Consider the following 19951-nt stretch of genomic DNA (forward strand, 5'->3'; position numbering starts at 1 on the left):
AATTCTACTGGCGGCCTCGTGCTCAAGAAACATAACACGGTGATTATCTGCAGTTAATCTTTATTGTTTTATTGCACATTGAATTTCCCCAGCACTTACAGCGCGCTCTTAAGCCCGAGATAGCCGAGGTCTTTACACTTTTCTAATAGGGCAGCAATGCCGATTAGTGCCTCCTCTGCGTTCGGAATAATGTGCACCGGGGGCAGGATAAAACCATATCGACCGGTGTCCCTGAATTCAATGGTATACGATATCTCCACTCCTTGTTCATTGTATGCCCAATCGATGGTGGCTCCAGACGCGGGATCTGTGAAAATAATTCAAGTTTACATCTATGCAAATACAATCTATTGTCCAAAAGCTTACAAAGAATGCCCGCAGCTGAGCCGTATCTGTAGACAGTTCCATAAGGAAGGCTCTCAACTGCATCTCCATAGGCTTTAGCAACTTCCATCATATCATCAAAATTGGGAGGAAACTCCTCTTTAGTGTGTCCATAGGGAGAGAGCAGAAGCTGACTGTACGAGTGGAACGCGAGCAAAACATTGATTTTGTCCTTGATGCTGATTACAAACTCAGACATGGCCTGGATTTCAGGCTCGGAAAAGGGCTTGGGTCCACCGTAATCCTCCGCACAGGGATTCGAAGAAGCCCCCTCGTTCTCCATCCAATGCGAATCGTAGTTTCGGTTGGGGTCTGCTCCGATGCAACTAGAAATTTCGGAAGGTTGACGGGTCTTTCGCCACATGCGATCCTACAAAATATGTGTTTTACAAGCAAAGTGTCAAGTATAAATGAATGCAGTGGTACCTTCTCATGAGTGTACACAAAACCGTCGACATTCAGCACTGGCACTATATACCAGTCGTGATTCTCCGCAAGATCCCTAACTAATTCATCCGTGGAGGTAAGGAACTCGTTAATCAACCAAGTGGCTGTGGCAGAGGTGATCCACTCCCTTGCATGTATGTTGGACTCAATAAGCACTCCTGGGTTATTCGACTTGTAGGAGATCTTTATGCCCCGGATGGTGCGTCCCTCGTACGATTGACCCACTATAAAACCCTCTGTTATCGTTGGATAAGCGGCTAGTATACCGTCCAACCACGCATAAATTTCCGCCAGAGAATTGTACTTCGTCCAACCAAATGATCCATCTCTACTGGCTTTCAGATTTGCTGCTTCCTCCGAATCGATAAGCCTGAAGAACAATCTTTGAATTCCATTTACTTTCACAGTCACTTCTAGTTGCTTACTCACTCTTGCACATTTCTGATGAACAGCTCTGCAGTGACATTGGTCTTCTGAACTTCACTATCAAATTCGCCAAAGGCACCTGGACTTATCATCAGGTGTAACTCATCCTTCGCTTCATGCCACAGCCTGAACTGAGTAAAAAAGGTTTAATTTTGTTTAAGATATTACATTTAGCTTACTTACATTTTCTCGATCTTCTGCAAGCTTTCTTAAGATACTTCTCTGCGCCTGAGTTTCAAACTTGACTTTATAAACCGAGTAGCCGTCATAGCGTAGTCTTTGGTCCTGACCAAAGCTTGCTCCTTGAGCTAGGACTACCAGTGCCAGGACTAAAGGTAAACTATATAGCGCCATGCTTATTGCTGAGAATGCGGAAAGCAACTACCAATTTCGTTTAAATAAAAACCCAGACATTTCCTATATCAATCGATTCATAATTGGATCATAAAGATAGTAGCACAGGAGCGCACTATTAAACGATCTATAAAACCGCTTTGATCGCCTTATCAGATTCACACAACTGACCGTTAGTATATGCATAATTTCTAATTGATTCTTTTTTTTAAACATTCAGAAATATGGAAATAATATATATAATTTCTTGTAATCAGAGTAGTCATGACTCTGCATAATGAGGTCACATTCCGCAGAAAATCCCCTCATAAATATGAATTTCATTTCCAGATTGTTTTCAGAACAGCTTTATTTAAAGGCAAGTGTCTGTAGCCTTATTCTTATTTTATTACTTTCGGTCTTGAGAAACACAACCCTCTGAACCCTCATTCATATTCTACTATTTTTTATTCTCAATCCCAGCTGTATAAATAGTCAGCTCAAAATTACAAAATACCCCTTTAAAGTTTAGTCAAGATGCGTCCACTGATTGCATTGTTACTATTGATAACTGCTTGGAAAAGTAGCCTATCAGATCCTATACTCCCCCGTTTCTATGAAAACTATTCAGTGTACAAGATTTTCATAAAAACTCGGTCGGATCAACAGGTTATCGATGGACTGCTGAAGGACACAGACAATGTGAGTGTCAGTGGAATTTAGAGGAAACAGCTGAATAATGCCTTAATATTCTAGTATAACTTGTGGCATCGTGGCATAAAGGTAGTCCACATAATGGTGAGCCCTATGGGAAAAGATTCTTTCCTAGCTTTAATGCGAAAGGAAAATATTGTTGTGGAAGTACTGATAAAAAATGTTCAGACGTAAGTAAATAAGCATTTTAAAGTTAAAATGCTCTGTTTTCAGACTTATTGATAGGTACTGACGTGTCGTTGCTTATCTAGTTTTTATCCCATTTAAGCAGTGATCTTGAACTTTGCAATATCATGAACAAAACTTAAAGCTAAAATGTGAACGATGCAGCCTAATGGTATGCTTCACATTTAATATGATCTGGTTTTAGATTTGAAAGACTTCCAAAAATATATTTTGTATACCTTTGTGCTCTAACATTATCTAAAAATTATTGTCAAATGTGGTCATAAAGAATTATATTTAATTTGAATGCGTACAATATCTGTTTTTTATTTAATATTTCCAAAGGAAGGTTTGTTGATACTACTTCTAAAGGTTTTCACCATCGTTTGACTCCAGAACCTCAGTCCTTCTTGCAGCCCTCTCCGCAGTCGGCGCCCTCGCAGATGTCGCACAGGGAGGACTTCACCTGGTAGTACTCGGTGGCCTTGCGCTCCGTGTCATAGTAGTCGTACAGGGAAACGGAGGCGGGCTTCTGCTTGGCCACCGCGTGAGCCTTGGAGGCCTCCAACGGCAAGCAACGAACATCACCGGGAGTTAAGCTGTCAAAGTAGACGACCACCGTGGAGTCGGAGTTCTTGGTCTCTACGCGCTTCACCCGATCCACCGCCTGGATTTTGCCCAAGCTTTCGGCGTCACCAACGAACCCTGAGGGCAGTGCGATTTCCATCACTGCCATGTTGGAGTCCTTCTCCTTGTCGGCGTCTTCTAAGGGCACGTACTCGGCACAGATGTCCACCACCAGTAGCTGGTTGGGCGTGTCCTTGACCGTGGGAGTTACCTTGAAACTGGGCTTCTTCTCTTTCTCCGCTAGGTTGTACCGATAGGAGAGCTGAACCATGGCAGATCCTGTTCCCTTGGCTGTAAAGTTTAACTTGCGAGTGCTCTTTGGCAGGACATGGGTCTGCAGAACCAGGGAATTCTCTGGGTTAACCTTGATTGTATTCTTGGATTCACCCGCAGATGAGAACTCAATATCCATGGTGCCTGAGCCAGAGCCCGTCTTGTAGGCGAATTTCGTAAGCGCCTGGAGACCAATCACGGTGTCCTGAGTGGAGGAGAATCCTCCGTTGCTGTTACGCTGCGATATCAGCCACTTGATGATGGGCAGGGCCTTTTCAGCCGGATCCTTTTCAAGAAGCGCAAGCAGAACATATGAGGTGATCTCGACGTCGTTACTGCGAGGTTTCCAGTGAAAAACGCGTCCATCCTCACCAGTGGATTCCGTGGCCTTAGACCACCACATTCGATCATTCTCGTTTCGGGCAACGCTCTCCAGCTTAGCAATGACCTTCTCCGCCTGCGGGTGCTTGGCCAGTTGGAGGGCCACGGCGGCAATGGCCAAAGAATACTGGTCGTCCGTCTTGTCAGCCTCTTCGGCCACATAGCGAACTGCCTTCTCAATGGCACTTTGGTACTTCGGGATCAGTTCCTGAAGCAATTAAGCATAAATCTCTGGTAAAAATACATAATCGGTATGGTAATAGGCAACTTACTAGGTGACTTACATGATTCTCAAAGAAAGCTAGCAGAACGAACGAAGTTAGAGCCAATGGGTTTTGGTTCGCGTTGTCGAAAAGTTTGCCGACCTCCGGGAACTCGCCACTCTCCTTCTGCTTCGATACAAGGAAGTCAAGACCAGCAGTAATAACCTTGGGATCGATATCCGTGTATGTTCCAGCTTGATGGAAGGAACGCATGACATAGGCGGTGAGCCAGGTGCTGCCCGAAGCGTCCGACTTTCCAAACGCACTATAGGAACCATCGTCGTGCTTGTAGGTCAGTTCCCTCTGGTAGCCGATCTCCAGGAACTTTCTAGCCTTTGACTCCACGGACGGAAGCTTTCGACCAGTAACCTCGAGGTATTTCAGCACCAAGATGTTGGGCACAAAGTTTACCATGTTTTGCTCTCCGCAGCCGTACGGCATACGCACCAGATTGTCGAGATTCTGGAGCGTCGGTCCCAGAAGATCACCAACCACAGAGAACTCTATAAATTCGGATTGGGGCACGACCTCGCTGGGAATTTCGGCATCCAGGGACTGAGACATCTCCGGCTGATCCTTGAGGTTGATAAAGACAGCCCGGTTCTCGAACTGGGTTACGCCCTCCGGTTCAACCTTTAACTTCTGGTGAATAGTATCGCCGGCCAAGGCAGAGGTGGCTGTGATTTTCAGGGTCGTGAATCCTACAGATTTCGGTCGGATCATAAATGAAACACTCTTGCCACTATTGGCCGGTATCGTGACCCTTTTGACCCGGCGCACCTCATCGATGGCCTTCTCCAACACCTCATTGGTAGCCTCGGTGAATTCATATTCCTGATCAGAGTTGTCCATGACTACATCTGCATCAAGGGTCTTATCCAGGTAGTTGAATATGACCACGGGAATAGCAATTACCTCACCTTAGATATTTTTCAAATGTTAGGATGTTAAATAACGATATTGCAATTGACTCACCTCGCTTTACGGAATACGGCAGGTTTGTGGACACAAAGAAGGGCTGGAATACTCGAATCTTGCTCGGACTCTTAGTTAAAGCAATTCCGGATGTTGGGTTAAGGGAGAATCCCGTAACCACCCATGAGGTGATCGTATCCGGTATTTTTTTGGTCAGGGTGAATCCCTCTTCACTCACGCTGTATAAGGATGACAATTTTGCGTTTAGCTTTTAAACTTTTATACAAGTTAGAATGTATATATACACATTGTACGAGAAAACACAAAGTATTAGGGTGGCGTGTAGGGTTAGTTAACAATTAATCATGCATGGGAAAAGTTAAAAAGCAGTACGGAAACTAATTACTTTTTCGGTAAATTTTCAAGACTTTCTGTGGATATTCTTATTGACTCTTCCCGCTTCTTAAGATGATTGCCTCGCTACGTGAGTCGGTTTTTTGGAAGTCTTTCGTATTATTAATAATTTCGTATTAATTAATAATTTCGTATCTTATTAATATATCGGATTTCGAAAATTGTTAATCATAAAAGCATGCAGACATGCAAAACAGGACACAGGAGAAAAAAATTGTTTACTTTTCAAAAAACCACGTTTCTGGAAACTCTTTTCGGATTGTCGTTCGTTGGGGTGTTTGTTTTAAAGGGATTTCTTTTAGATTTACATTATTTAATCTCGGGGCAGAGAAATACATCCTATCTTCACCTTGTATGCCAACACGATATGTTGAGAACATAATCCTCGGATGGTGTCTAGGCCCTCCTAATGCATAAGGGAACCTCAAGAGGCGACCTACGGTACCAATTATTTTAGAATATTTGGTTATTGTTTATTCCGACTAAATTGATAATGGGTTTTCTATTAAAAATTGTATGATCATATAACTTTCATCTTGTAAATTCAATATATGTTTGTTAAATTGTAATAAGCCGGGTTTTTGTTAGTCATAAACACAAATGGAACTTGAATAATAAAATTTCAAGTATCATACTTTTCGAAGATGTTAAATATCCAGTTTTCCGGAAACTCTTTTCGAACCTGTGGTTCAGTAAGAACGTTTTGTGCTAGAGATTCAGTAACTGTTACGCGGTTAAATAGTGGGCGTGGGAAGCCAATCCCTGGTCTAATGAATATTCGTCTTTCTGCTAGGTACATAACTTAGTACTTTAATTTGGTTAGGAGGAGGAGAATTTGGAGTAATGGGTAAGGTTAGTAAGTCAAACTCTTGACGGAGACGCAATTTTTCCAATAAATAATCCTAATACAAATTTCAAACCTGATCTACGAAATCCAAAGCATGTAGATGTTAGAGCGTTAATAGTTAAGCGTAAAGACGACACCCCAAGACATTATACACAGTGGAAAGACCTATGGATAAGGTTAGAAATCCGTCATACTTTTCGGCATTATAAAATATCCAGTTTTCCGGAAATTCTTTTCGAATCTGTGGAGGTGAAGTTGGAGGTGAAGCCATTCCCGGTGCCTCTCCCGCAAGAGAAAATGCAATTGCGAAATCTCCATTAAGTAAATATGGATATATTGCATAAGAATCTGCATTGGGATATATAATGATTATTAACGAGTGTATTTAGTTTACGATTTGATCTAGTCCCACAAAGCTTTTAATATCCTGAAAATAATATATATCATTGGTTCTTCCAATTTGAAGATCCTAAGTTCGTTAATGTTCCTGCGATGTTATGATACAAATCTACTCCAATTTGAAGTCCCAAACTGACCACCCTTAAGAATACCTTGTCATACCTATTTCGTCGGGTTAGGTGAGCTAAGCAACTTTAGATCAATAGCGAGCATGCACAAGAAAAACTAAAACCCACCTCCCAGTGCCCGAATTTGACCATATCCAGACTTCTGCATAATTATTTCAAACTAATTCGATTTTTGTAGATGAAATTAAATGTTGCACTCGAAAGTCAATATTTTAATTTAATCCAAATCAATAAATATGTCTAAAATATTGATTTCAAGGAATTTGGATTAAGTACGATTGCTAACTCTGAGCCATAGATACCGAAGCCTAAGCCGTAGTTTAAATATCTTTGAACACCATTATGGCAGTAAAATATTATGATACCGCTGTCGTATTAGTACAATTTTGAGTTAATAGATGAGATAGACTCTAAGGATAATTAATTTTACCCAAAAATAAAAATAAGAAAGCAGAGAGATCTGTACGTTAGGGTGCAAAACAAATAGACATAGAAGATAAGCTAAAACCCACCTCCCATTGTCGGATGTTGTCCACATCCAGACTTCTGCAAAGTTCGTTCGAACTAATTCGATTTTTGTAGGTGAAGTTATAGAAATTGAGTCCACTTCGTCGTACGAAATCGAATCTTCTACTTGATAGTCAAGACTTTCAGGGAATGCTCTGGCTATAAAATTGATTTTACGGATAAATACGAAAGCAGAATGTGACACATTTGGCACCTAACGATGATCACGAAAGCGGCCGAGAAAAATCTAAAAATCTAAAGTCGTACGGCACTCATTTATAAAATAATCAAAATCTATCATTAGAACAATATTATTCCGTTGCTGTATTAGTACAATTTGCATTGATAGTCTAGATAGCCTTTGCTTAGACATAAAAATAAGAAAGCAGAGAAGCTGTGCGTTAGGGTGCAAAACAAGTGTGGTCAATTTCCAGTGACCCACCTCCGGCCGATCGATTGCCAAATCCAGACATCGGCAAAGTTCTTACGTATCTCTACCGGCTGAATGGTATTTCCGGTGCCGGGGGGGAAATTAGCAATAGCAGGCATTGGAGGCAATGCTTCAAGATTGTTTTCGAAAGCGTAGATTTCCGGATCGTCTTCAACATAATCGGGAAATTCTGACAAATGATTAAATGCATTGTTAACAGATGGCAACTAATTTCATATTCATGTAGCTGAAAAAATAAAATACTTTTCCCTAAAGCCCTTGTCTACAATAAATTTTGGAATACTTGAATGAAAAAGTCCTGCTAAATAAAGGTTCTAAATGACCGAATTCTTACCAGTGTTGTAAGGATAATTTGCGTTAGTTAGCGTCACTAGTCCGGATGTTTGACCAGGATAACGCCCATAGCCGTTCATCCAGGGTGTTGATGTCTGATATTTGTTGAGGCTATTAAAGATATCATCTTGGCTTAGATCGTTGCCCGACTTGAGCAGCAGGACACTCTGATCCACCCCCAAAAGACCCACAAAGGAATCGGCATCGGTTTTAATCCGTAGCTTGACTTTTTCACTCGGTTTGGCATTCGTCGGAGCCGATATATCAATCTATTACGGAAAAAAAATATTTATTAGGTGCAACTTAAAATACATTGAATGCGTAGTCATACCGAGTTACTAAACTCCTTCTCAAAGTCAATAGTTTTCTCTTCGAACTGTAGGTCGTTGTTTACAACATAATGAACATAGATCGTTGCCTTCGGCACCATGCTAAATGTTGGTGTGAACTTAACCGTGAATGTTTTCTTGCCGTCCGGCACATCCACGTAATCACTGAGTATCACATTACCTCTGGCCACAATGGTGTATACAAAATAGGGCAGATCTTCAATCGAGACGACATCGAAAGAAACTCGTTCGCCTAGTCTAGGCCTAAAATATCAAAGGGTCAAATACCTGCTAATCCTTCATTATAGACTTATTCAACTACTTACTTTTTTGTATTCACCTGAATCTTTAGCGGCTCCCTACTTATCATTGTTGGCTCAAACTTCGAGATGGAACCGAGGTGGCTTATCGACCTATCGAATGTTACAAATATACGATAATATCTGGATTCGCTATCGGGCAGCGTAACATTAAAGGTTGCAATGCCATTTTCATTCACAGGTGCCTCAAAGTTAATACTTGACACAGGAGGCATCTCATTAAAATAGCTAAACGTATTGGTAAAGCCTATCTTGGCGTTTTTCGCAGAGCTCGTGACTGGGGATCCATCAACATTCTTCACCACAACCTGATAGATGAACGACTTATTGGCTTCAAAGTGGTCTGGCCTTTCATAAGCCTCAATCATGTATCGCTGTTTATGCAGAACAACTGTGGCAGTGGCATTCTGCTTGTTGCCAGTCAGTTCCTCAGTGACGACGGCAAATAGTTTAACGGGCGGTAAGTATTGATCTCTTTGGGTCCAGCTTATAATATCGAACTCCACATGACCCTTTCCATCGACGTCAATGGTTTTCTCCTGTTTGTAGTCGTTCCCTTCCGGGTTTCCAAAGTATCCATAGCTTCGTTCCATGGACACTGTAGCCTTGCCCTTGACTGGCTTTCCGTATGTGTACTTGGCGCGAATCGTGGCCTTGATCACCTTGTCTTCAATGACGGCAGCCTTGGGCGTGTCCACGATTACCTCGAACTTCGGCAGGACATATTTGTCAACCTCAAAGGACTTGGTCTCCCTATTATCACCATCCACGCTGACGGAGATCTTCCAGGTGCCCAGAACAGGCTGTTCGGACAACTGAAGTTCACCAGAGAAAACACCCTTCGTCAACTTGACGTCGCTTAGCTGTTTAATTCTGTTTTGAGCTCCATCTGTGATTATGACAGATATGGGCTTTTCAATCTTTGCAGGTCGGGTGTTTTCATCCAGAAAGAGAATACGGAATTGAACGAGATCAGCGGGCTTATAGGTGGCCTTATCAGTTTGAACAAAGACCGATGGCTTCTCATCCGCATAGTTCAATTTGGTAGAATTCTTAAACACAACACCGGATAGACCCTCTGCCGTAAGATTATAGTTGCCAGTGGCCAGTTTGGGCACCTCGAACTCCACATTTTGGGTGGACATGGGCGGCAGTTCGATTTGCTTCGTCTCGTTGTACGAGGGTCCATTTAGACTGACTTTTATCTGACTCGGACCATCTGCCTTGTGGACAGAAACGACGACATTGTACTTGGAGTTGGACCGGAGGGTACCAGGCCCCACCACCGAATAGAGACTGCAAAGCGAGAATTATTTTTTAATTGAACAATGATGATTGTGTGGCTACGTATTGACATTACCGGATTTTGAATACCTAATTGCAATTTCATGTATATTTTTGATAATTAATTATCTGATAGAGTTCTGTTGTTCTATGATTGATTCATTTTAATATTCTGACAATGGAAACACGGAGATGCCTTCTAATTCTGCGAAACTACTGCCCTCACCTAAACATGGCACCATATTTTGACAATATTAATAATAATAATAAAACGAACGTAATCAGTCGGAGTTTTCTAACTTTTTGCGTGCAACCATTAAAATCCCCTTTAAAGGGGAAATATTAAATATACATATTTTTATGGCCAATTAGTGAGTTAACCCTGTGTGGTTCCCGTATTTTATGCATTAACTGATTTTCGCCATCAGGCATTTGAATAAAACTGACTATAGCACTGTTATCTATTTCATCGTGGTTTTCCAACCGGTTTAAAGGGAATCGGCAATAAAATCAGAAAGACGTGGCCTGTGAACTTTCCAATTTTTATTGGTGGCTACATATTCAAAAGATTATTTTTAAGAATTCCTTTCAGCCTCGCATTTCTTTTCGAACTGATAAGCGATCAATTGTTTATCATATTTGTGTTTACTTTCAATCAAACTCACCCAGTGGCATTAATTAGCAGGGCGTATTGTAAAATAATTCCGCACAGAAAGATCCTGAACATGTTGCAGGAATTGCAAATAGATAGGTGTAGATTAAATCAATGCACAAACTTTTGATCCCGAACGGTTATTGATTGATATATTATTTCACAGTATTTTCTTTGTCTCCGAGTTGCTGGAAGACAGGAAAACAAATCTGAACCCGAAACCCGACCGATCGCCAGCTAGCGACGATTCACACTGAGTCAGTCTTGATCTGATGCCGGCTTTAAGTAGAATTTAATCTCTCTTCAGATCTCTCTCTCTCTCTCTCAAAATGCTCTTTATTATTTTTTCGGGGAATTCTCCAGCCGTAAAAGGGAGACCTAATAGACACAACAAAAAAAAGCCGGTAGAATTAAATTAGGTGTTTGTTTGCGTCACTGATGATAAATCTGTTTGCGTCTCTCTCTCTCTCTCTCTTTCTCTTTATTAAGTTTAAAAAGTAAAACTGGAAGCTGGACACTCTCAACTAATAGGAAGCAAAACAAGAAAGGAAGCTTGCAATCCGAAGCTTACATACCCTTGCAGTAATTATAATTACCAGCTTATGTGCATACATAAGTATACTGGACAAGAACACACTCTGATCAAAAACAACAAAAATTAATAAAAAAAAAAAATACAGTTTCTGATCAGAAAGTGCTTCTATATGGTAGGACACATCTTTCTGATAAGAGAGGTCATTAGAAATTTCCAACAAATTCATGGAAATGCACTTATCGGGCCTTCTTATCATTAAAACACTCTTTATTTCTTTTGTGCGTGATTTTCTATGGGGATAACATATGTTCTAGCCGAGAGATCGTTAACCGGTTAATTCGTGTTGAACAATGCATCCATGTGCTAATTACTATATAAACAGCCATTTTACGTTTTCCTTACAGTATGCTTGTTGTAAGCACTACAAGCTTGCGAAAATGGAAATAAAGAATAAATATTAACAGCTGGAACATAGGGAAGGGTTAAAGCGGTGCCTTTGTTGTACCGCCAATCTTTTGGATATATTAGTATAAAATACTTATAAATTACAACAAATCTTAAAATTCTCAAATTACCATAACAATATGTATATGTTCGGTGATCAGATCAGCATTAATTATCAGTAAATTGAATCTGAATTGAATGATTTTTTTTAGTAAAATATAAAAATTAATTCGATTTAAATTGAATTAAATATCTTTCTCCCAAACTTTATTGTCGAACATTTTCGGCAAGGTGTTTTGGTTCGAGTTATAGCTAAGCAGTGCAACGAACCCAACCTGCAAAAAGCTTTGAAGCTCTCAAAAGTTGAATTTGTTGTTATTTTTTGATTTTGTTGCGACAAATTTGAGAATTCAAACATTGCAAGAGTGATCGGCGACTTGAGAAATCAGTTGCCAGCGAGCTTTCAAGCGGACAACAGGTGATCGCGACCGTTTCGCAGCAAAGGTGAAAATCGCGTTCAACCGAGAGCGAGTAAAGTCGCCCCAAAAACGCGCACCTCGTCTTAGGCAATCTGCGGTGCTTTTATTTTGGTGCTGCTGCAATCTCGTGTGAGAGCGAGATAGTGTTCGGCAGTGCTAGTGCGAGTGAGAAGGAGCAACGCGCCTGCCCACGGCAATAAAGTTCGACTTGATTTTTGTTTTAATATGTGATGCCAATACACAATTCAACAATCGAGAAAACGTGTTTACACTTAATTTTGCTAACGTGATTTAAAGACAAACCAAAAATGCGCCTCCAAGGAGCGGATATGGGCGCTATTCCAGTGCTGATCTTAGTCACCGTTTGTTTGCTTTACCAAACATCTGCCCAGGGGTTAGTATAACAAACAGACACACATCACCTCCACAGGTGACACATTCGGCAAGCGATAGAAAAATGGAAGTATATTTTTAAATGCCTCATAATGACATCACTCAACTCCAGATGAAGCCAAAACAAATGACTTAGACGACGAACTCGAGAGATCATTGGGAATTTCAGGAAGATGCCGCCACGCAGATCTGTAATTAACAGCATGTAATCAAGAAATTAGCCCTGGGTTTTATTACTGTCATAATAAGCTGACAAGACCGAAACAAGACGGCAGATGAAATAACCCGAAGCCAACGCGATTTTTGGAGGCGAACTCAAAGCTTCCTACGCATACTAAACTCGATAGGGTGATGCAAGGTGGCAAGATGCTAAAAAGGAGATGCATTCCAATGGAAAAGAAAAATGTTAGCTTGCGTAATAGTTCCGCATCCCATAATACATTCACTTGCTATCGAATATGGCTGGATTTATTTTTTAAACTTACTAAACGTTTTATTACTTTTCAATATATAAATGATCCCCTAAACAAATTAAATTTTCACCTATGAAAAAATTTTAATTGCATATGACAATATCTCTGAAGCAAAAAATTCCACCACTCTACCAGTATCATTCTCTTCCCGATCGACTCACCCTGATGCTGTCGCCTGGTTGAGGTGACACATTAACATGGATTGCTACTTGTGTACTCATTTCCGATGGCTCACCTTGAAGGCTGACCAGTCGAAGCGATTTTATAATCACTTTGCGAATTTATTGTGTAGAGCTTCGCCAAGAACTGTGTTTGATCGAGTAATGATCACTACCATTGGAGGCGTCTACTTCTGGTGCTTTCCTCCTGTTTCTCCTCGAATTCATGATCTGTCATTGAGTTGGCCGAGCTCAATCTGCCACCATATATGGGCCACTCGTTCAAGGCTTGATTTCGCCAGTTCATGTGGGTGAATTTCATACAATTGAACCCGGATCGAATAAGAGCTATCCTATGTCTATGAATCGCACCTGGTTACATTCGTTTAACACCCCATGGCAGAATCAATCAGGTGGAACATCGCTACTGCAACTGGAAACTTGAAGCCTGCAGTTTGCGGCCAATTTGAGCAAAAGCGAAATTGTTTTTGCCATTTACCTGTTGGTTGAAAACCGTTTTGCGAGAGCGACCACCATCGAGGGAACCTGTTTTTTTAGGCTAACAAACGTGACATAAACACAAAAGAAAATTTTTGGTGGGAACAGGTTAGACCCGCCGCACCAATTGAAATTAGAACAGGCGGCAAGCAGTGAATTACCAGGAAAGGTGGCACAGTTAGGAGGCAGCTCATAAGTTTAGCAATTTAGCTGACAACTAAATGATCAGCCCGAGCATTTTACAAAGGCAGCCAAATGTAAGAAGCACGAAAAACGGATACTAAATGAAAGAGCTTACGTAAAAAACTAAAATTACTTAAGCAACATAAGGCACCTTTCGAAAGCAAGTTAGGTGTACGTTGGTTACATTTGTCTGCAAAATAAATCCATTAGTTATTAGTTACATACACTTTTAATACCAGTTTTTTTTTATAAATTAAGTGGTAATAAGGTAGCTTAAATTTACCATGATAATCATATTCAAATGAGCCCAAAAACCTTTGATCAACAGCTGCTGATTGTTTGGCTTAGCTGATTTAGGAAGCTTCCACATTCTGCATTTCGAGGAGCCCACAAAAGAAAACCACACAAAAGTAGTTATAGCTCGAGCCACTCTGCCGTACTTCCCACAACCCCGACCCCAAGCCCACAGACCAAACCACCTCCAACCATTTCCGACAGATACCTCACCGCAGCGATTGATGCTGACCCGACCGAAAGTTAAAGTACAATACCCTCTTTCGGGTTGGGGTATTGTCTTCCGTTAGACGCGTGAATGAATAGCGAAAAAAAGATTCAGATAGCATAACAGCATAGGTGTAATCCACTTATCTACGAACATTAAATCTGTAGCTCTTTTTGTTTATTTATTTTACGGCAGTCGCCGGCCTGAGGTTAAATCGGGTTTCGTTTGGAAAAATGTTGTTCAAAATATAAGGAGTATAGTAAAGATATAACATTTTAAAATCTTCACAGATTGTTTTTAAGATATATTTCTCGTTTTCACTAGTTTTGTTATAATTATAAACGAATTTAACATTGTAGTTTGTACTCCATCATTGCTCCGAATACTCTGCGTCCGAACTCGCAATTTCATGTGGCTGTGAGCTTGCACAATGCACCTGAATCCGCCACATTTAAGGTGGGAATCCTGGGCAGCTCTTACACGGACTTTAAGACCGTGGAGTTACGACCTTTTTCCACACAGCTATTGCACTTTGAGGTAGGTGGTAATTATATATGATATAGCAAAAGACCTTCTATTTATCACAGATCAACTTTAGATTCCCGCCCTAAGAACTGACAGATATCGCCTAACTGCTGAGGGCCTTGGAGGAGTTCAGTTTACCAATGAGACTCAACTGCACTTTGAGTCCAAACAACATACGGTTTTGGTTCAGACGGACAAGAGCATCTACAAGCCAGGCGATTTGGTTCACTATCGAGTGCTTATTTTGGATGCCAATCTGAAACCCGCTCGTGGCTATGGACGTGTGCATGTGGATATCAAGGACTCCGGTGATAACATTATACGCAGCTACAAGGACATTCGTCTAACCAATTCCATATACTCGAACGAACTGCGATTGTCGGACTCGCCTCGTTTTGGCACTTGGTCCATTGTCGTGGATGTTTCGGAACAAGCGCACACGCAAACTTTCGAGATCCTTGATCATATTCTGCCAAAATTCGTTGTAGACATCGATACTCCCAAGCACGCTATTTACAAGGATGGCAAAATAGGAGCCACAGTCAGAGCGCAGTAAGCAGTCAAATTATTAAATAAATTTCAATACGATATTAACCAAACGTTTTTTGTCTAGTTATGCATTTGGCCAGCCAATTGTGGGTGAAGCCACCCTATCCATTTATCCCACTTTCTTTGGCTCGCTCCAACCTTTTGTTAACGATCTCATCACCCGAAAAGTTGTGCCAATTGATGGCAACGCGTACTTTGAGTTCGATATAGAGAATGAGCTCCATCTGAAGCAGGACTATGAGAGGCAATACCTTTTGGATGCCCTCGTTGAGGAAAAGTCAACTGGTTCGGTGCAAAACTATTCAACAGTCTTGACACTGCACTTGAACCATTATCGCGTGGAGGCCGTCAAGGTGCCCAGCTACTATATTCCTGGAGTGCCCTTTGAAGCTACAGTAAGTGGTCAAGGAAAGTGTCTTTTGATAGTTATGAAAATGAATCTTATTGCAGGCTCGCATAGCCCGCAATGATGGCGGCCAATTGAGGGACTTCAATCCCCAAATAACCGCATACTTGACGAATGTCTATGGCAGCAGTGAGATGTACAATCGTACTGCCTATAGCTTGGATGCCAGTGGAGAGATCAAGATGAAGTTCACTGTTCCGATTGGAGATCGAGATGAATTTCATTCCATAATAGTTGACTACCAGGGCGTGATCAGTGAGGTGGGAAAGATCCCGAGCAAGCATTTGCACAGCAAAAACTATATCACTGCTAAGGTGTTGAATGATAGGTCAGTTCAGATATGGAAAATACATTTTAACTATTTATTAATAATAGTATCACTATTTAAAGGCCCACTGTAAACCAGGAAATTTCTGTGGTCGTACGCTCCTTTGGGCCCATTAAATATTTTATGTACCAAGTGGTCGGTCGCGGCGATATTATTCTGTCTCGCAATGTGGATGTAAGTTTATATTTTTTTGTATCAGAAGTATAGTATGCTTTATCGAATTGTTAACTTTTCCAAGGTGACCGATGGAACTTTCCACACAATCAAATTCTTGGCATCATTTGCAATGATGCCAAGAGCCAAGCTGCTCGTATATACGGTAGTAGATGGAGAGTTTGTTTACGATGAGCAGGTCATACAGCTTGAAGAAAATCTACTCAATGCGGTAAGAGTTATTAAGTATATTTCCAATTTCTGTTAGTTCTCATTCTTTACTTATAGGTACAAGTTGACGCTCCCATTAGAGCACCTCCTGGTCAAGATATTGACATAGGTATAAGCACCAAACCCTACTCATATGTGGGCCTCATGTTAGTGGATCAAAATGCAAACGACCTTAGGAGTGGTCATGATTTAACCCACAAGCGACTGATGGATGCCCTGCGTTCATATGAACTGAGCGATGTGAACACCCCAATGGGATCACCTGGCAAGGAATCTGGTGTGATAACCATGTCCAATACGAATTACTTTATCGAAAAGGAAGCTGAGAGCAATCCGGCTTTGGATCGAGACGTTTCCACCGGGCCCGAGGAAGACAAATTAACGACTGTGCGAAAAACAGACATTGGACCTGCCCACAAGATCGAGGTTAATACGTTGCCACCTGGGAAAGGACGATACGCCTTTTCTTACACCCCAAAGCCCTTCTGGCATAATCCAAGGGTCCATGTGATGCGCGATCCAGCGAATACGTGGCTCTTCTTGAACATATCCGCCAGCAGCGATGGAAGGAATTCAATCCACAGAAGGATTCCCAGTGAGATGACATCCTGGGTAGTTTCCGCCTTTGCTCTGGATCCGGTTAACGGATTAGGATTATCTCCGGCCAATGGAAAATTGGAAGCCTACAAAGAGTTTTACATAAGCACCGAGTTGCCATACTCCATAAAAAGAGGTAAGGCGTGAATCGGGTAAAAAATAAATGATAAAAATATTAATATTTTCAGATGAACTCATTGCCATTCCGTTTGTGGTGCACAACAATAGGGACAGTGATTTGAACGTGGATGTCACCTTTTACAACTCAGCGCTGGACTTTGATTTCCCACAACTGGATCCTAAGGCCACCAACCAACCAAGTAAGTTATCCATGTTACTGTTATGACCTACACGATTCTTAAACTAATTATACAATTTTCAGAGGTGGAACTCTACAGACGTAGATCCTTGCAGGTACCGGGGCGATCCGCCCGTTCCGTGTCCTTTATCGTGACTCCCAAGAGAGTGGGCCCCCTCTTGGTCAAGGCAATGGCTGCCTCCTCCCAGGCTGGCGATACAGTCGAGCAAAATCTGCTGGTGGAGCACCCTGGAGCCATGGAGCGAATCAACAGAGGATTCCTCTTCGAACTTAACTCCAATGCCCAGAATAGAAGAAACGTCACCATTGCGGTTCCACGCAACGCCATTCCGGAATCCACACGTATCGAAGTATCAGCCGTTGGCGACCTCATTGGCAGCTTAGTGGGTAATCTGGACAGCCTTATCCTTCTGCCAACTGGCTGCGGCGAACAGACCATGGTTAATTTTGTACCTAATCTAATAGTATTACGTTACTTGGGGGTGAGTCAAATTCTGCGATGTTATAACACAATTTTATGATGTGAAATTCTCTCCTTAGCGCCTTCGTCAACTGACCCCAGAAGTGGAACTGCGTGCCACAAACAATCTGGCAGTTGGCTACCAGAGGATTCTCTATTATCGTCATGAGAATGGTGCCTTCAGTGCATTCGGATTAGACATCAAGCGAAGTTCCACCTGGCTGACAGCGTACGTGGCCCGCTCGCTTCGGCAAGCTGCTCCATACACCCAAGTGGATAGCAATGTCCTGCAAAAGGCACTAACCTATTTGGGAAGTGTTCAGTCAGCAAACGGTGGCTTCGAGGAGCGTGGCGACGTATTCGAGAGATTTGGCGACGATGGCATCAGTCTGACTGCATTTGTGACCCTGGCTCTAATGGAAAATGTGGTAAGTGCAATGGCTTAAACACATTACAATTGTATTTCATTAATATTGTCTAGGATCTATATCCCGAATATCGAAACAACATCAACAAAGCCCTGGACTTTATCACCAGGGGCTTGGATGGATCAAGTAACCTGCACGCCATGGCCATAGGCACTTACGTGCTCTCCCGAGCTAATCATAATGCCAAGGCAGCTTTTCTTCAGCGATTAGACTCAATGGCCACCAACAAGGGCAAGATAATTTATTTTTTATTAAAAGTACTTACGTAATAGTGCAACTATCTTCCAGATGGCCTCAAGTGGTGGAATAAGACGGCGCCCGCTGGTGAGCAGCAGTCACCCTGGTATAATGCCACTCGTAGCGTCAACATCGAGATCTCCGCTTACGCCGCCTTGGCTCTGCTGGAAAATAACTTGGTGGGCGATGCCCTGCCCGTCTTGAACTGGCTGATGGACCAGCGAAATCCCAAAGGTGGTTTTGTGGCATCGCAGGATACTGTGGTCGGCCTCCAGGCGCTTCTCATGTTCGCCGAACGCTTTTCCAGTCAGGGCAATAATCTTCAAATCGGCTTCCATTACGGAGAAGGTGCTGAAACGATAATTAATGTGAATGCCGAAAACTCACTAGCCCTGCAAACGGTGGAGGTAAGTGATGAGCTTTTAATTAACTAGAAATGATTTATACTTAATTGGCCTACTTTCTAGCTGCCAAACAACCTTAAAAACTTGAGTGTTTCGGCCACTGGTCGGGGAATGGCATTGGCCCAAGTCAGCTACACCTATAACACGAACGTGACCAGTGCCTGGCCACGATTTGTACTCGATCCCACTGTGAATCGGAACTCCCATGCGGACTACCTCCATCTTTCGGCCTGTGCCAGCTTTGTTTCCGTGGTGGGCGAGAACGAGCAGCGCTCCAACATGGCAGTAATGGAGGTTCACCTGCCCAGCGGCTTCGTCGTGGACAGGGATACACTTCCCACCCTGGAGTCGAGTGAGCGCATCAAGAAAGTCGAGACGCAGAATAGAAACACCAAGGTGGTCATCTACTTTGATTACCTGGACAGAAGGGAGGTCTGCCCCACCCTGCATGCCTACAAGACGGTCAAGGTCACAAAACATCGACCGGTTGCAGTGGTCATGTACGACTACTATGACAGCGGTAGGATTGACAAATGGAACAAATATCATTAACCTTTGATTAATTTATCAATTTACCCTTGATATACAGCTCGCCGTGCCAGGCAGTTCTACAGGGCACCCAAATCCAATATCTGTGACATTTGCGAGCACGCCAACTGCGGTGACCTATGCGAAAAGGCCGAGAAGCGCGAGTCAAAGCGACCTGATGACTACACGGCGATAGCGGGTCATAGTTCAGGGCCGAGACACACAGCCATTTCAACGCTATCTGTGGTTATGGTTTTGTCGATCCTTTTGAAAACCCTTAGCTGTTAGACGATACTGTTACCGCCACGTAACGTGGAACCAAATCGAAGCTTTAACAACACCCACTCACATAGTCCTTAAGCTAGCCTAATGAATGCCGTGAACTAAACCTGATCTAAGTACATCTAACGATGCTAAAGTGTTGCCAATAAAGTGTTAAACGTTTACTAAAACCAGAGCGCAATGTTTAATGTTATGTTATGAAACATTCCTTAAAGTTACATTACTTTTGAGAAGTGTATTATTTACC

The 19951-nt window shown here is 42.1% G+C and overlaps 4 protein-coding genes across 8 annotated transcripts; 2 read left to right on the forward strand and 2 right to left on the reverse strand.

Annotated features, from left to right (window-relative positions):
* Positions 1-79: 79 nt before the first annotated feature.
* Positions 80-1611, reverse strand: LOC117140485 (zinc carboxypeptidase). The gene is made up of 5 exons (XM_033303440.1): positions 1441-1611; positions 1261-1388; positions 811-1201; positions 367-754; positions 80-307 (listed from the first exon to the last, which is right to left on the reverse strand). The coding sequence occupies exons 1-5, from the start codon at positions 1609-1611 to the stop codon at positions 96-98; spliced, it is 1290 nt and encodes a 429-aa protein (XP_033159331.1). The 3' UTR covers positions 80-95.
* A 444-nt stretch (positions 1612-2055) lies between these two features.
* On the forward strand, positions 2056-2641 carry LOC117138992. Its single transcript, XM_033301067.1, has 2 exons — positions 2056-2292; positions 2347-2641. Exons 1-2 carry the CDS (start codon positions 2128-2130, stop codon positions 2476-2478), a joined length of 297 nt encoding a protein of 98 aa, XP_033156958.1. The 5' UTR covers positions 2056-2127; the 3' UTR covers positions 2479-2641.
* Positions 2642-2765: 124 nt separating this feature from the next.
* Positions 2766-10839, reverse strand: LOC117138969 (CD109 antigen). 5 transcript variants are annotated; one of them, XM_033301018.1, is made up of 8 exons: positions 10606-10839; positions 8663-9952; positions 8339-8600; positions 8009-8276; positions 5565-5778; positions 4989-5167; positions 4035-4933; positions 2766-3958 (listed from the first exon to the last, which is right to left on the reverse strand). In XM_033301018.1, the coding sequence occupies exons 1-8, from the start codon at positions 10665-10667 to the stop codon at positions 2870-2872; spliced, it is 4263 nt and encodes a 1420-aa protein (XP_033156909.1). In that variant the 5' UTR covers positions 10668-10839; the 3' UTR covers positions 2766-2869. The 5 variants fall into 5 exon arrangements, with proteins under 5 accessions (XP_033156909.1, XP_033156946.1, XP_033156929.1 ...); XM_033301055.1 differs by lacking the exon at positions 5565-5778 and adding an exon at positions 5978-6128; XM_033301038.1 differs by lacking the exon at positions 5565-5778 and adding an exon at positions 6384-6537.
* A 1192-nt stretch (positions 10840-12031) lies between these two features.
* LOC117140856 (CD109 antigen) lies at positions 12032-19879 on the forward strand. Its single transcript, XM_033303988.1, has 15 exons — positions 12032-12444; positions 14617-14794; positions 14856-15334; positions 15396-15726; positions 15782-16065; positions 16128-16239; positions 16304-16450; positions 16507-17182; positions 17235-17366; positions 17429-17847; positions 17906-18253; positions 18307-18484; positions 18542-18897; positions 18958-19414; positions 19484-19879. The coding sequence occupies exons 1-15, from the start codon at positions 12359-12361 to the stop codon at positions 19708-19710; spliced, it is 4410 nt and encodes a 1469-aa protein (XP_033159879.1). The 5' UTR covers positions 12032-12358; the 3' UTR covers positions 19711-19879.
* Positions 19880-19951: the final 72 nt, after the last annotated feature.

Source organism: Drosophila mauritiana, chromosome 2L (genome assembly GCF_004382145.1).
Source record: "Drosophila mauritiana strain mau12 chromosome 2L, ASM438214v1, whole genome shotgun sequence".
NCBI classification, from domain to species: domain Eukaryota; kingdom Metazoa; phylum Arthropoda; class Insecta; order Diptera; family Drosophilidae; genus Drosophila; species Drosophila mauritiana.